The sequence below is a fragment of the Pagrus pagrus genome, assembly GCF_965226575.1.
Source record: "Pagrus pagrus genome assembly, chromosome: 18".
Lineage (NCBI taxonomy): Eukaryota > Metazoa > Chordata > Actinopteri > Spariformes > Sparidae > Pagrus > Pagrus pagrus.
This window is the reverse complement of record NC_140202.1, coordinates 23,258,831-23,276,451: the sequence shown is the minus strand read 5'-3', so window position 1 is coordinate 23,276,451 and position 17,621 is coordinate 23,258,831. Positions and strand designations below refer to the sequence as shown.

General features: G+C 42.9%; 1 protein-coding gene across 1 annotated transcript; it reads right to left on the bottom strand.

Annotated features, from left to right (window-relative positions):
* Window positions 1-1,045: 1,045 nt before the first annotated feature.
* Window positions 1,046-15,864, bottom strand: map3k9 (mitogen-activated protein kinase kinase kinase 9). Its single transcript, XM_084381228.1, has 11 exons — window positions 15,219-15,864; window positions 13,612-14,025; window positions 9,494-9,674; window positions 7,568-7,716; window positions 7,062-7,237; window positions 6,735-6,975; window positions 6,189-6,311; window positions 5,924-6,065; window positions 5,699-5,811; window positions 4,314-5,066; window positions 1,046-4,216 (listed from the first exon to the last, which is right to left on the bottom strand). Exons 1-11 carry the CDS (start codon window positions 15,607-15,609, stop codon window positions 3,753-3,755), a joined length of 3,147 nt encoding a protein of 1,048 aa, XP_084237354.1. The 5' UTR covers window positions 15,610-15,864; the 3' UTR covers window positions 1,046-3,752.
* Window positions 15,865-17,621: the final 1,757 nt, after the last annotated feature.

The following is a 17,621-nucleotide window of genomic DNA, read 5'->3' as shown; positions in this document are numbered from 1 at the left end:
TGTATTGGCGTAAGTATAAAATATCCATTTCTAATAAAGATAAACATCTGGTGAAGTTTAACATTAAAGATATCTCCAGGTTCCTCAAAGATCGATTAAACCTTCTGGATGAAAAAAATATTCTGTCCACTGTACGATGAAAAAAGATTTGTAACTCTGCAACTCAGTTTTCTGATATAAACCAAGATGGCAGCCACCCATTTATCAAACTTACAGGGTTTTTATTTTTAGACATTGCAAGATAATTATCTTTTTGAGAAAACCCCCAAGTCACAGTGGTAAATATCGATCTATCCACATCTTGTTATTGCCGGGTAAGTATCTTTCTGATAGCTGTGTGACTGAATTATAATTGTAGGAGCCATTTTTGTTGTTTTCAATTAAAGAACTACAAAGGCGTCACATTTAAGTTAAGCAGGACGCAATCACTGTGCGTCATTTAGGACGAAGGACACACAGGTGTACGTGATGAGAGGAGCGATTGTTTTCAACCGCTTGAACGTTAGATTGAAATTAACAGAAAGAAAATCTAAGTTGTTTGTTTTATTAAAACGAAGGTTGTTTATTTGAATTTGAAACACCTTTGAATCCACATGCGTTTTGTTTTGGTGCATGCATCAAAATATTTGTATTTATATTATAGTTTAGCGTAACGCTCCGTACAAACATTCATCACCATTCATCAATCCCTCATCCCAACCCAGACCTTCAGTCGACAACAAGTAAGTGCTGCGGAGTTTATGTGGATATAGAGGAGGCGCGCTCCGTCCTGGGCGTCCCTTGGGTTTGAATAGAGGACTGGAAGCCTTGACAGGCTCTTAAGCTGCTCAGTGCTGGACTTTGTCTGTCTTTTGTTTGGTAATGAGCAAATAGTGTACAGTGAGATTCATTTTTTTGGTTTGTTTTTTGAAGACAGCTGCCTCCTGTGGTGGAAAACACCAAAGGCCACGAGAGCGCAGTGCCAGTGAACTGAAGTAGTGAAGTTATGGGCAGGTACAGCCAGTTTTAAACTGATTAATTCAACAAGGACACGCAGATAACCCAGTTGGATTGTTTACTATGATTTTACTCAAATCAGTGTGTTCCAGTGCAAATACAAGTCAGTCAGTAACAGTATCATTCCCAACCTGAACAATGTCCATCAGCAACAGTAAGATCAGCTTATTCGTGGTAACATTTCAGACAGATAATCACGCCTTGGCAACACCTCAGAGGAACAGCTTCATTTCAACTATCACCCTTAGTTGAAATACTGAGTTTTTACTCTTATCACGTGATCACATTCTGCACAGTCCTCAGAGAAAAAGCATTCACATTAACATGTACATTGAGTCACACTTGGGATAAAGACAGATCAAATCTGAGAGAGTGCGGTCCTCCAGGCTGAGAGGAAAAATTAAATGAGAGAAACAGGCATTCACACCAGAGTCAGATAGTGTTTTTCAAATAAATGATTGTTAGCTCTTTTTTCTGTCTACTAGCTTAACGGTTAATTGGTAGGATTCATCACCTCTGTTAGCACCAGCAATGCCTGAAATTCCCAAAATACTGGGAGTTTCTTTGTCAAGCAGGTTTAAATAACAAATATTTAACTCCAGACCAACTGAAGTAAGACTTGGAAACAAAAACTAACCAATGTGCACAACCCTGTTCACTGTGTTTCGCTAAAGGAAATAACTTTTTGCAACTTCTGGATTTGGGGCTGCAGTTAATGCTTAATCTGTTGATTAGAGCCCGACTGATTTATTGGTTGGCCAATTGCATCGGCCGATATTGGCTACCACAGAAACAGTATATCGGTATCTGCATATATTTTGTCCGATATGTGCCGATATGACAACTTTTATTACAGAACATAATGCATATAAAGATGCTTGTGGTGGTCATGTTGGACAATTTATCATCTAACTTTGAAATATCTTGACATACCTTGATGAACACATTTGAGGGATTATTGCAAAAAATGTGTTTATGTATATATTCTGTGAATATAAGAATATCGGCCAATATATACAGTATATCGATATCTTAATTTCTTTAGTCCCTAATATCAGTAGCAGCCCCAAAAATTCAGTATCTGTCAGGCTTCACGATTGCTTAATTGTTTATAAAATAAAAAAAAAACTCTCAAAGCAATTTCCTTAAGCCAAAATTGTCATCTAAATGCTCATTTTACCAGGACAGCAGTCCAAAACATACTTTATTCTCAGTTTAATATCAGATACGATAAAGAAAAGCAGCAAATCTCACAGCTGGGACCAGGGAGCATTTGGTGTTTCAAGTTCAACAATTAATCGATTTTTCAAAATATTGATTAATAGACTAGTTGTCTGCTTTGGCTCTGTAGTAGGATTGAAGCTACTTGTATCCTTGTTAAAGATGTTGAAAAACTTGCAGCAGAGAAATGAAAAACAACCTGAAGGTAACTTAAAATAAATGCATGAAACAAACAAAAGAACATGAAGCGAGTCAAACGTGGCAGCATTTTGTTGGAAGCCACAGTCACTCTTAAAACATTCATGGAACGGTAACGAGTGTCAAAAATCAAGGCAAAAATACAACGGATTATAAAAATAAACCATCATAATAAATTAATACATCAGTAAAATTAAATAAATCATTACAAATATAAATAATCAAGAATGAACTTCCACACATGCCACCAGGGCCTGTTTTCGCCTGTGCGCCATTCAACAAGTCATGCAGTTTGCTGCTTACATAATCAAGTGATACTTAACATCCCTCATCTTACCTTGATCAACAATTTATGAGGCAGACATTTTACACAGTTACAAATACATAGTTCCCTTTTTAGTTTGGAGAAACATGTCTCAACTGGTGGGTCGGGACCCAAACGAGCTGCTCTGACAGGGTCACAAACAGAAGACTGAACTCCACAGAGACTTAATGAGCTCTTTGATATATTATTGGTTTGTGACTTCCTGACAGTGTTTCGGTCCCAATTCAAGCCCAAGGAGTAGTGACATTCTTCTCTTGGTACAGTTCCCCTGTACAGGACTCGAGACGGTGTCAGACATCATTGTTCCGACGCTGTTTCAAGACTTATGCAAAGGAATTGCTCATATTATACAACAGCATTATCCCCTGTACCCAGAATATAACTCTGTACAAGTGATTGGTGATGACAGGTGCTCAGCACAAAACGGGAATCCATCAGCCGCTAACACAGGAGAGTGAGTTAAACAGACAAATTACAAAGAATCAGAGACCACGTTTCTTACAAATGGAAAAACCCTGAAGCTTTACATTCATGACGCTTTCCAAAAGTGCACTTCATTAAATGCACAATCTTGAACTCAGGCTTGAAATTAAGAAAAAGTATGTAAAGCTTTGTGAGTATCAATGGCATCCTGCTACAAAGCCATTAATCAGCTCATTCCCAAAGAAAAACAGCCTTTACGTCTTGACAAATGAGTGTTTCTATAACTGAGAGAAATCAAGTAGTGTTAATGCATTACACAACCCGACCTGGGTCAAATGAATGACTTTTCATGGTTTGTTTTAGCAGTTTTAGATGTCATATTGAAGGATTTTCATCACAACACGTCTTCTGTAATTTAGTGAAAATATTGTACGTGGAGAAAGGTGAACCACCTTCATTAAGTCCCGATTAAAGCTAAAAACAGATTAATTTTGTAAGTATTATTTGGCCCACACCTGTAACAATCCAAAGGCTACCAGCAGGGACAGTCCCCTCTTTGAGATGGGAGGCGTATGCACTTGGGGCTGATTCAGGACCAGAATCCGGGTCTGTAGTGGTAAGGTGAGTCTTTGGGAAAGCTGATCTCCGGTCTGCAGAGTGGGACCGTTCCATCACGGCACTGTCCCTCATCCAGCTGATCCAACAGGTTTTCATTCCCTTCATTCATAACCCTATTCCTGCGGGGGGAGTAGGGCGTCGGCGCCTCCATGGGGGTGGGCAGAACCGCTGGGTCTCTACCAAACTCTACAGTAGGAGGTGTCTCTGTGCTGGATGTGTGGGCAGGGGACTCGCCATTACCCAGGTTTTGTCCGTTTCCCCTGGGCCTCGCTTCCGCCCAAAACACATCACAGCGAGCCCGCGGTGAGGGCCGAGGCCGAGCCACAAAGTCAAGGGTTTTGGGGCGTTCGGGAGCACAGCGACGACGGGGAGTTGGAGGGAACACAAGATTTGGATCGGGAAGTCGGGGTACCTCAGGACAGTCTCTGAAGCCACCTGTTTTAATAAAAAGGGAAAGAAAGAATAAAGAAAAACAATGATAGAAAATAAAATGTTATATTTACAGACTGAAATGTATTGGTTAGGACTTTACCTGTGTTCTCTAATGCTGTTTTCTCTGGCAATGGCTCCAGATTATTGGGGAGGCAGCTCTTCTTGATGGCCCCGTCCGATGGTGTTCGACGCAAGCTACGTGAGGAACTCGGGGCGGAGGGTACATGTGTCGGGGTCAGAGACTGGCGGGGGTTACGCTTGAAGCTCTCAAGGTGGGTGTTGACCAGAGGGTTGACGGGGTGTTGGACGGCCTGATGCTGCGAGACACGAGGCGGTGAGGCAGGGTGGCAGACAAACAACTCCTCGCTGTCGGTGCGCAGCAGCGAGCGTGTAGAGTTGCAGTCAGACACTGATGATAAGGACAGCAGCGTGTAAGAGGGCGGCAAGCCTCGCTCAGGCAGCGAGGGCGCCGAGGGTTTCAGCGGGCTTTCCCGCCGGAACAGTCTGCGAGTCGGGGGGCTGGTGCTCCTCCTCTGGCCCCCTGTTCTGTGGAAGAAGCCCTCCCATCGTGGTTTAATGTTCTCCTCCGGTTGGGCTAAAGTTAGCAGGTTGCATCCCAGTCCGACGGCTGCCAGCAGAGCTCCGCAGCCCAGCAGGACCAGCTCAGACCGCCGGCCGCCACCGGGGCTCTTCCTGCACGGCGGTGTTCCTGGAACCTGGCCGCTGGGGCAATACTCATCTCCATCACCGTCAGCACCAGCAGCTGTGTGACCCTCCTTATGGAAGGGGATGCAGAGGTAGGACTGACCAGGAGCTGCACCTGGCTCAGTAGTGAAGCAGCAGTCTTCATTTTCTATAAGTAAGATCATTCACATGTTAATTTGGTCCAGCCAGGCTCATACATAGAAAACTGAGGGCCCTGACACACCGGGCGTTTGGGCCGTCGTTGAGTGTCTGTGGCTCTACTTGTTGCTGCAAAACTTGACGCAAAGAAGCAAAATGTGCACGTCCATGTTTTGACATGATAAATGACACGTTAGAGCAGATTAACTGGAGTAAGAACAGCTGGATGCAAACAGGAATAGTAGTGTAATATTCATTTCATCAGCCTTGTAAACAGTTTAGTAACAATATTGTCTTTTTGTTTTGGAATACGGGCGGAAAAATGAATATTTTGAGCATCTAAACTTGGTCAGTGTTTCTTGAATTCCAAGCATTCAAGCTTGGTTTGCTGAGTGTGTGTGATGCCGTTTTGGGCCTGTTTACATTCACACAGCTGCAAACATGCACATCTGTGAGTTTCAGGTCAACCACTAAGAGCTATGTGAGAGTGGAGTATCTCACTCACTCACTCACTCACTCACTCACTTTCCCCTTCCATGTTTTCTCAGCCAGTCTGCCACTTCTCCAACCTTTAGGCTTCAGCTACTCTCTGTATCATTATGTGGAGTGACAAAATAGATTTAATAAGTTGGTCCGGCTTACCCATCTCCACAAGGCTTGGCACTCCAGGCACTGCTGGACTGTGTCTCGGGGATCTGCGAAGGTTTGGGGCGCTGCAGGACCGCTGCCTGCTGCCTTCATGGGGAGGCTTCACACTGTCAGGTAGAAAGGAGATTTAAAGATGGAAGTAATGAAAAAACATTGAGGTTTTGTTTTGTTAAAATATCTCATTAAACTGAGTGAAGGTGTTGACTCTGGTGACTTTACCTGGCATCAGCACTGTGCTCCCTCTGTGGGCCACACCCGCGGGATCTACCCTTTTTCCTGGACCCCTTCCTCTCATCCTCCTCGTCATCCTGGAGGAAACCTGTGTTGCGACCCCAGGCTGTGCATCCCTCACCTGGGGTGACTGCAAAATGACATGTTTAGAAAAAATATATATATACTTTATAAAAACTGACATCAAGGTCAAACCCACACAGTGCTCTTATAAAGATCAGTTAAATCCAATATCAAATCTTATGGCGCTTACGTTGGATGGCTCTCAGGCGAGGCAGTATCGGCGGACTAGTCTGAGGGCTGGAGCCGCTGCTGAGCAAACTCCTCCGCCGATCATGTGAGGGAGATGCCTGCACGGTGATTTTGTGCTGAAAATCTAAATAAAGATATAAAAAAAACATTTATTAACTTCAAATTAGGATTCAAATTCACATAAATCTAAGATAATACATCTAAGATCGAACACGTAAAGTGTTGTTTGTAACTTTTTAGTTTAATAACAGTAAAATGCATATATATAACCTTTTATGATTAGGCAGATAGCCCTAATGCAACGTAAAAAGAAAAGACAGCAAAGCTACATGCAATAATCCAAAATCTTCCTGGTTTGCCTACAAAAATACATCATCCTTGCTGCTCTCTATACAGAAGTATCTGCTGCTTTACCACCAGACTACAGAGCAGCTTTTGCTTTTGCTTGCATGGGTCATGAAGTGGCCACTGGTTTACTGAATTGACACCATTTCATTACCAATCAAAAACTCTTTGTAGGTATTACAATGTCCCCACTCTAACGTACCTGAAGGCAGGCTGATCCTGTTCCCATCCTTGAGTTTAAGGCGGTTGCGGCGGAACTTTCCCTGCCGGCTCTCCACGTGAGGCTTTTCCTGGTAGAGCTGGTGAATGATGATGTTGAGCTCTCGCTCCAGAATGTGGATCTCCCGCTCGGCCAGCTCCTGCTCGCGCCTCCTCAACGCCTCCTCCTGGCACTTCTGCTGCAGCGCTGCTTGGGTCAGCTCCTCCTCCCACGATCGCAGCTCCTGAGAGGGACAAAAAAGCAGCAACACCGGTATAACGGCTGCATGGATGAATTGAATATTTTCAAAATATATTCAACCATCTTTACCTTCTCTTTGGTCCTCAGTTGATCAAACATTTCTTGGATCTCCAGTTTCCAGTCGTCCTGCAGAGAGTGAAAGGACTCGACTGGCATCTCAAAAAAGCCAGACTCCTCGATGGCTGTCAGCTGGTCCAGAATAGTTGTGAACAGCGGTCGTGAGTGGGGGTCTGGGCTCCAGCAGTCTGTGGCAAAAGATGAAAAACACTCTCAAAATCTTGGGCCAGTTGCCTCTGCAAAAAATAGTTTTGGCTCTTTAAGTGGTTCCAGAGAGTGATAATCTAGTCTGTTTGTTTATCTGATGCTGCTGAGCCATATTTCAGAGGCTTTTCTTGCTGCAGTGGATGAAAAGACTCGCTTCCTTTTTTAATTATACATGTTCAAAGGTATGTTTCTGGCACATAAACTGACGCTTGTGTTGTGGTTATGCCCGTGGCTCTCGATTACAAAAAGATTGGAGACAGTTCCGCTAAAACTTAACCGACCATTTCCATTTCCAAATGTGTTCCTCTTACCCTCCATAAGACGTGCAAAGGGCTCAGGACAGGTCGAAGGAATGGGCAAAGCCAGCTTGTTCATCGCCACCCCGTAAGCCACTGCGAGACCGTCGATTCCCCGAAATGGAACTTCTCCCGTCAGCAGCTCCCACAACAGCACGCCATAACTTTATTGTCCATAAATGGGAAAAAGAAAAACACAGAAAACAGATGCTGAATGTAAATTATCATATTTTGCGCACAGGAAATTTGTGGTTATTGTAGGATTGTGTTGACTCATATGGCCATTAAACAGGGCAAAGCAAACCATTTAAATTATTTAGTATTATCATTTGACCAACGTTTATTCTATTGGAGAGATTAAGTATTGATTAGGGTGACATAATTCCCCCACTGCCAGCACTCCTTGTTCTTTTTTCGGTCATTACTGTTATAAGTCATGCCGCCTTCTCTTGGCTCTCTCACTGATCACACGTTAATCCTGGGAAACCCCACATTCAGTCAGCAACAGCTGAGCCGCAGCGAAAGCTTGTCAGAGAAAACACACAGCAATAAGGCAAACAGTGTACTGTGAAAATGAACCACATTTGATATTCATATATGGTAATCTTTGCTTTAGTGGTCTGAAAAATATGACCATCCAAATTATTATGTCTGAGGTCGCCAAACACCATGAGGTTCAAAGGCGTTCATACATTGTCTACAGCCAGTTTAACCTGCAGTTAGAAATGAAGCTAATGGTTATTTACATTATTGAGTAATCTCCTCATTGTTGGGTCAAAAAATGTATATCACAGTGTTTCTGAGCCCACGTTGATGTCCCACTTACAGTCCAAAACCCAATGAGACTCTACGTACTCTGATGTACAACAATTTTGCATAAACTATTTTGATTAATTTTTCGTCAATCAACTAATTGAATGACTAATCGGTAACACTTATTAAGGTCCTTGTAATAAGCACTGTCTCTTTAAGGCCCCCTCTCCCGAAGTCTGCTCTGATTGGTCAGCTCACACACGCCTGACCCTGCCCCGCTAACAACAACAACAGAGCAGCTGTGCTAACTCAACTCTTACGTGCCAAACAAGCTGCTACGCATAAATCATGCAAATGTGTGACATGGTGACGTAGTGTGATGTCATGAAGTCACAGAATTAAACTGACGATGTGTTTCAGGAGCAGTGTTTTCTGTGGGAGAGAGGAGCTCCAGTTGGTGCAGACTTTGACCTTTTTAACTTTCAAGATCTTTTACATGAACAAGAAGCTAATAAAACATTAAAGGAAATAATAAAACGAAAAAGCATAATGTCTCCTTTAACTATGCTTAGTGCAGACTTTTAAGGGCCTTATTTGATATGTACCAACACTTATTACAAGGACCTTAATGGAAATCTTTACCGCCATATCTTTGCAGCTAAAGTGGATAAATCTTTAATGTATCTAGGGCTGTCTGATACCGTTACTAGTATCAGAAATGCCCCCGATACCGCCTAACATGCTTGAATCAGTATTGGAAGTGCATTGATCTGATGCCTCACAAAGTTTTTTATTACAAACGGTACCCTGCAACTTCTCAGCATCACATACACCTGTATAGAGCTGCAATGTCAACTATTCAATTAATCGCCATGTCAAAGTCAAAATCCATCGATTCCAGCTTCTTAAATGAGACTATTTATTTACAGCACATAAACCTAATGTTGAATGTATATTTATAGTTGTATCTACTCTGTACCCTCATCTAGTTTTGTCTCCGTCTCATCACAACAGTCTGTTCTTTCCCAATGTGCCAGTCTGTGCCTCGTCACTATGGCAACTGCTGCCCGAGCTGAACTTTTCCTTATGCACGGCTGACAGACTGATTCTCTTCCTGGCTCTGTTTTCAGACCAGTTCTACAACCTGGGTGCAGTTTCTTTGCTGCATGAAGTGCCTCCTCTGCCCACCTCCAAATGTCGCTACCCTTGGAGAACGTAGACGAGCGGATGACTTCGGGAGCCATCCAGGCGTAGGTGCCAGCGGCGCTCATCTTGGTGGTGCGGTGCCACTCTCGAGCCAGCCCAAAGTCTGTGATCTTCAGAGTCTTGTTGCTGAGGTCTTCCATCTCAACCCTCTCAAGGATGAGGACTGCGAGAGGTGATGAGGGGGATTTTGGTTGGAGGATGTGTGGGGGGGGGATGTGCGTGCAGATAGGCAGGTGGGTTGACGGTAAAATTAAAAAGGTTTCAGGTAATCATCACCAGGGATTGTAAATGCAGCGGGAGAGGGATCATCAGGCCCACGATAAAACAACACAATGCATGTGGAAACGCAAAAAATTAGACACACGGTGGATGATCAAAACAGGGTGCGGTTGGTGGGAGGCCATGATGAAAGGATTGGAAGGATAAAAGCAGAGTAGAGAAAAGAGAGAACAAACAGAGAAACCAAGAAACAGTGAGCCACTACAACAGAGGGAAGCAGAGATGAAAAACCTGATCAATGCTAACATCTCAAACAAATACTACAGTTAAACTACAGAAATAGCCTGTTACGACACAGCCATTTGCTCTGATAGGCTTTATAAAACAACATACAACATTTGCAAAAGCAAAGCAGTGCTCCTCCTAACCACATAGTCACTCTCCCCCCCCATTCAGCTCTACAATGCCAGGCCATCTGCTGTGGCTGTGCCCAGTGGAGAGGGTGTGTCTGCAGGCTGCGGTGCACATCAAGCGCCCCTTCATCTGCTGCTCATGTGGCCTCTAATGCGACAGAGGCACTTTCCAAAGAAGAAACATGTGGCTAAAGTAAACCCAGCTCCTGTGTAGCTCAAGAGGTAGAACATGAAACAAACACAGCTGATTCCCCCTGAGGCCGATCATGCTCCAAATGTATGCACTCACCGTAATGCACTGTGCTTCAGAAAAGTGTCTTCTAATGGCATGTAAGGTTAACGGGAGGCAGGAGAGGTAGTGGAAAGGTTGACGGTACAAACAAAACAAAACCATTGCGGATTAGCCTACAAATAAAAACTATTATAATGTTAAGTATTTGGTGCTATTATATGAATTACAGTTAGGTTTGCTGCAGAATTGATAGTTTTTCATGTTTCCATCAGCAAAAGTAACTAAGTAAGGATGTTGCTAAAGCTGATTCAAACATTTTGATCACATTAACAGCCCACTCAAAAATTAAAATATGGTCATTATCACCCCCATGCTGATAGAAAGTGGTGAAGTTTCATAGTCCACAAAACAACTCTGGAGCTTCACAGCAAAACAGAGTTGCAGCATTCTCCTAAATGACTGAAATAGATGAGGACTTGTGAGCCAACACTTTAAGCTTAGCAGAAGATTTCTACTTAATAAGGGTGCAAATAACATCTTTTCTAATCAATTTGTGATACGCCAGACTTTATTTTTACCACTCCATCTACTTCAGTTGTTTAGGAGAACGCTGCAACGCTGTTTCGCCGTGAAGCTCCAGAAATGTTTTGTGGACTATGCATGTTTGCCATTATGGATCAGTGCTGCAAAGTGCATAACATAAGCCTAGCCCGCTCACACGACTGCATGAGGAATTATGCGTAAACTGTCATCACTGTTGTGCAAAATAATTTAATTTTTACAAATTAATATTTGCTAATAATGTGTTGGATAATGTGAATGTGCATTTTCAGACATATACGCTTTTGAAAAACATAAAAACGTTTAAAATTATTATCAAATAATTGTTTGGCCTCCCCCGCTGCAGTAACTCTGAGGACCCCCTAGGGATGGGGACTTTCTGTCTAACATCTGGGTCTTCAGCAGGGGGTCCTGCTGAAGACCCAGATGTTAGAGGGAAAGTCAGAGGATCACCAGAGTCATTAGGATACATCCTCTCTGCATCATCTGTACAAAATGAAGTGGCTATACATGCAGTAGAAGGCCAGATAATTCAGTCCGGATCAAAGCTGTAGACCCACTGACATTATCATCCCTAGAACCACATTGCTAGCATGGCTAAAAACGACACTGTTAAGTGGTTCCTGTTCGTTAGCCTTTTTTTAGGGATTAAGCTTTATAATATTGCCACCAACCACTTCATTACCACAGTGATGCGTCACAGGGTAAGGTCTCAGTGTACCACATCCTTCCCTTACATCTCCAGCGACTTCTGTAACCACTGATTACACGTGAGTTTTTCAACTAAGCTGTATGGACCTCAAATAAAGCCGACGTGAAATCTGTTCTAATTCAATTGTATATAATGCACAAACAACTCCCACCTTGCTCCAGAACAAAATACAAAAAATGAAAAACTGGCTTTTAATCACATAAAAACCTGACAGCTCTCCTCTTAGAACCAACATTTAAGTTCACAGGCGAAAATTGAAAGCAAAACTTTGATAAGACGCTTGCATGGATTTATAAAAGAGCAAACTGGCATTCTGTACTTTCCGATCCTGTGGTGAGGGCATGGGGTTTTCCCCACAGAGCCCAGGATGGCAACCAGTTAGACTGACACTTAACACTTTAAAGCAGCCTATTGGAAGTGAAGTGTCTGAGCTGATCACCAGCGAACGGGCCAATGGCAGGCAAGGAGCTGGTTGTATGTATCATCTGAGCCTCCAATAGGGAGGCTGGGGCAGAGCACTGGGTAAATCCTCAGTAATAGGCTTGGGATTTAGGGGATCCAGTTGGGTAAAATGCAAGATTACAAGTGCTCCACAAACATACATGCACACTCCTTTTGCTTTCTGCTCTCATTTCTGAATGGTGATAAGTAATACTGCAAATCAGAATGTGTTGGGATTAAACAGGGTGTTCATTTGTTTTATATTATATTTTAAAGGTGCATTATATGAGTTTTTTTTACTGTCTCACAGCCAAGATGTAATACATCTGTGGGAGAAGGTATTTACTTTTCCAAACCCTGGATTTAAAAACACAACACATTTTCTGGCCTGTATTTGGTTTAAAATAAACTTCCCTCCTGCATTTATCGATTGAAAAGGAGTATCCATAATTATATTACAGTTGATTGCAGGACAGGATACAATAAGTTTTGCCACAAATTGATGAAAATGCAAATTCTTTATTTCCCATAGAGTTTATGGAAATGTAACTATGCAAAAAATACAGCAAAGATACTGAGGATTAGGGCTGTAAATAACAATTATTATTAATATTGATCAATCAGTTTACGGTTTACCCTATAATTAGACAAAAATATTAAGGAATGGTGATCAGAAGTTGCTTATATCTCACTAAAACTAAATCTACAATGATGCAAAACAGAAAAATATGCAGCTAGAGAAAGACAGAATTTGTTGAATTGATTTGTTGATCTGAAGAAACTTAAAAAAGGCAAATGTGAACATTTACTGTTTCTTTCTCTGATTTATAGAACTTTGAACTCAACATCCATGAGATGACAAGCAATGTGAAGACACTGCTTTGACCTTTAGGACATTTTTATCTGTAAATCCTGATAATAATCACCAAATTAATCACCTCCACCAAGAAGATTATGTTCTCGCCTGTGTCTGTTTGTTTGTTGGTTGGTTTGTCAGCAGGATTACACAAAAACTACTGAACAGATCTCCATGAAACTTAGATGGAGGATGGGTCTCGGCCCAGGATAGACCCCGTTAACTTTTGGTGCAGATCAAGGAATGTTTTCTCACTTTCTTGAACATTGCATTGTTTCACATTTTCATTTCTCAGGGAACAATGCATGGGTCGTGATGAGAAAAAACAGGCATATTTATGTGGCTGGTATCTATGAGTGAGAACAATGTCATGTGGATGCAAATAAAAGTCCACATCTAGCAGTTTTAAAAATGTTTGACACTGGCTTGATCCATGTAAAGGGGAGTGTTGGGCTTTGGCAGAGGTATGCGCTCTACTGAGTGCCATTCGTGTTGATAATGAAAGCAATTGTTTATAGTTGCAGCCCTAAATATAGTTCTTATTAAAAACAATCATCAAAACTGGGATTGATTAATGTTCTGGTGACTCTAAAATCAATTATTTTTCATGACACTTCCACTGAGATTCAGACTTTTCTGACACCGCAACAATAAAGGGAATCTTACTGTTGCTGGACTTGAGGTCCCGGTGGATAATGGGGACGATGGCCTGGCTGTGGAGGTAGAACATCCCTCGGGCGATCTGCACGGCCCAGTCCACCAGCGTGCACGGGGGGATACGTTTCCCTGCGAGGGCCCGGTTGAGAGGGCCTCCCCGGGCGTACTCCATGACCAGACACAGGTTGGGCTCCTGCAGACACACCCCCAGCAGCGCCATGATGTTGGGATGGTTGAGCATGGCGAAGAGTTTGGCCTCCTGGCGCACGCTCTCCAGAGTCTGCTCCGCGTCCTCATCGGGGTCCCGTCGGGCTGCCTTCACCGCCACCTCCGAGCCGCGCCACACTGCACGGTAGACTTTCCCAAACCCGCCCACACCGATGATTTCCTCCAGGGTGAGCTCTGAGAAATCAATCTCCAGGACTGAGAAAAAGAGGACAAAAATTCAGGACAAAAACAATCTCCTGAGACAATATTGATCTTCACAGAGCCGTTACATTTTTTGGAGGACATTAGAGGTCAGGGTCAGCCCGTCTGGAGCTGGTAGGGATTCTCTGTTTTACTCTTCAGCGAGGCCAGTGCTTTGCTTACAAGGATCTCAGAAAACCAGGTCATTGAGTTGAAGGATGTTTTCTCTAAGCCACCCTGCTGCCCCAAATACAAGATCTGGTAGAGCTACCCCTCCTGCTATTACACAAGGGTGAGCATCTGTCTTTAAATCTGGCTGGGATGTGAGGAGAATGAGGAAAGGATGGATGGGTGGAAAAGGAGAGCATCCTCTCCTCTCTGTGTTTCGATGAAAGGTGTGTGTGTGATGATGTGAACGGCAGCTTTTGTGTCGGTGGCTGCAAAACTCTCACATTGTGGATCCCTAACAGTCTACCAGGCAGACTGACCTTGATGAATATTTCAGGTGGGACGGTGTGTGAAAGTAGGCCAGCTGCTGCTGAACATGAAGAGATGAAAGACCGAGACAGCCAACAAAAGACAGCTGAGGGTACCGTGGTCCACCCAAACAACCGGGGCTGACGGAGGTCGTAGGACGGTCTTAAAAACACACACTTTACTAGCTAGGATACAGATGTAAGAGGGGAACGCTGGCTTTGCTGCTGCAGAGGAAGTGTTTTCACTATAGGTGGTTGTGCTTACTGTATCTCTCTGAGGCCTTGGCTGCACATTTTGCAGCAGAAGCTTTGTCTCGAGCATTATGTGGCATCTGTCTTGCAGCACAGTTTTGGTGCAAACACTACCAGTCACCATCAAACTGAATGCATATCACTCCACAACAAAAGCTCATCTAATATCTCATGATGCTTGCATGTATAGGACACTGTAATGTGCATTGTAATGTGAGTAGTGAGGCGGGGTGCATCTCTGACCGCAGCTGGCTGTTTGTTTGACAGGCAGTGTGATGAATAATGGTCCTGAAGCTGCGAGGATGCCCGGGCCAGCCTGTTTCTAGGCCATCAGGAGGAGTGCACTGCGCCTACCATGACACAGCACTCTCAACGTGGTTTATCTGGCCTTCTGACAACAGACAAGGGAAGACCTGTGCTCTGTTTCAATGAGGATAGCACAGCTATTTCATTTGGCATGAAGCACAATGGGATACTCACGGTGCAGAGGAGGCACGGAGTACTGCTGCTCCGGGGTGTCCCGTATTTCCTCCGGAATGCCATTCCCTCTGCTCACATAATTGGACGGGAAAATGCCAACCCGGTCTGCTATCATACCGGTCCACCAGCCCTCATCTCCCGACACGAGGGAGTCTTTGGACAGGACCTCCACCACGTCCCCCCTGCGCAGGCTGAGCTCGTCGTCCGCAGTCGCTTCATAGTCGAACACGGCCGTCCAGAAGCCCGCTGCGGCGGGTCCCGCATCCGGCGCGGCGCTGATGCCATTCTCCGGTGTGGGCCAGCGAAAAACATCTGCCTCTGCTTCTTCCGAGGAGGACACGCACGCCTTGGGACTCAAACTATTGTCCAAAGCGGGTTTGAAGACATCCATGGACGCGATCCATAGGGGCGACCTGGATCACTGCAGGCGCATCCACCTGACGCGGCTGGCTGACGGCTCGGTGCGCCCTGCGTCTGCACACACAACACACGCACGCACACACGGCTAAGTAGCGGCTAATCCCGCACACAAACACCGCAGGAAACTGGAGGCACCATTCTGCTGCATCGTCTGCCTTTCAGTCCCCCGCTGGCTGCTATCAAACAGCTCCAGCTTGGTGATTTTCGATGCACAATCCTTCACCAATCATCGCTGTAACTCCTCGGACGCAGTAGTCTTTATTTTAAGCCAATTGTGCCAATGTGCGAATCATCCTCGCCTTCCTATTGGTGCACAGGCACGTCACTAACACTTTGTGTCCCGCCCTCCACTCAGCGTCAAACGCTCCAGCGTGAACCTGCCTCATAAACACACACATACACAGGGAAGCGTTTCTTTTCTTCAAATAGTCTCCTTTATTTAGTTATCGACCCCCCTCAGAAAACCAAAGTAACCAAAACATAACAAAACACTCAACCTAAGCTTAAAGTCCATGCACAAGTCCCTAAAATAAAAACAGAATCCATAGCAAGGAGTAAAAAACAGTCGACATAACAAACAATCAAATGAACAATCTCAACTAGTTCAGTGGTGTGATGAGAGGACAAGGTGTGTGTGTGTGTGTGTGTCTGTGTGTGTGTGTGTGTGTGTGTGTGTGTGTGTGTGTGTGTGGTTGAAAATCAAACTCCACCTGTGTTAAATTCTTAAAGGATTCAAATCTTTTTACTTGAATGAAACAAATACACTCCTGACAAAATGCACAAGCAGCTGTTTGCACATGCGGTGTGATAAAGAAAGTGTGTTTAGGAAGACAAGATGATGTATGGAAGACAAAACATGGATGAAAAGTTAGTCATGATAAGATAAAAATGTAATAAATAAAGAAATAAATATGCACTGAGGCTACTGTATAATATGCTGAAAGTCTGAAGTCTTGCGCTATCTGATTATTATATGATGGTGAGTAAGAAATGTTCTTAATTTTACAGATAAGTCAAAAGTTTGGCTACGATTATGAGATAATATGCCCAAATTTTAGTAAGTCAAAGCTAAGTGATTAATAAAGTTAAAATCTTAGTTTAATAAGTAAAAGAATAATGAGATGGGATAGTGAGTCAAAATTATCTTTTACGAGATATTAATCAAAACCTGAATTTAAATCATGTGATTGTAAATCACAATTATAATAAGTCACAGTTTATAAGTGAAAATCTTGAATTAATAAAGCAAAAGTATGATTTAAGGCTAAAAGCTCACAAAGTGAAAAAGTTGAGTTATTAGTCAGTTTTCCTTTTCTTCTGAACAACTTTTCATCTTTTTTCAAAATTATGTACGAAGTCAAAATCATGACAAACTAAGTCAAAAATGTTCTTAAATGTCAAGTTAAGTAAAAGATTTGACTCCGATTATGAGATAGTGTGCTCAAAATTTAGCGTACTAAATCGAATTAATGACTCAATAAAAGTCAATTAATGAAATATTAAATCAAAACTATTAAAAGGCCAATTTTTAGCTTCAGTCAGTTTGTCAAAATGATGAGATCATAAGCCTAAAAATAATGACAAGTCAAATCTTTTGGCCTTATATGTCAAAGCTATGTGATAAAAAGTCAACATTTCAGCTTAAAAAGTCAAAATTATGAGTCAGGTTGTGAGAAAATGAGTCAAAATATTTAATTATAATATTTTATAATAATTTCAAGTTCTTAAAACTTTTCAGCTCGTACAATTTAAACTTAAAATTGAACTTTACTTGGTAATTCTGAGGTAATCGGTTTCCTGGCTGTCAAATTTACACTGTCGCTTACCAAAGTCAAATCTGTGGAATAGTAAATCAGAAACATGAAATAAAGTCAGTTTTAGCTCAGTGATTATTGCAATTACAATTAGATGTCGTCACAATGGAAATCATCTTTAGAAGGCTGCCTCATTTTATTTATTTTTTTTATCTAATCAAGACTTGAG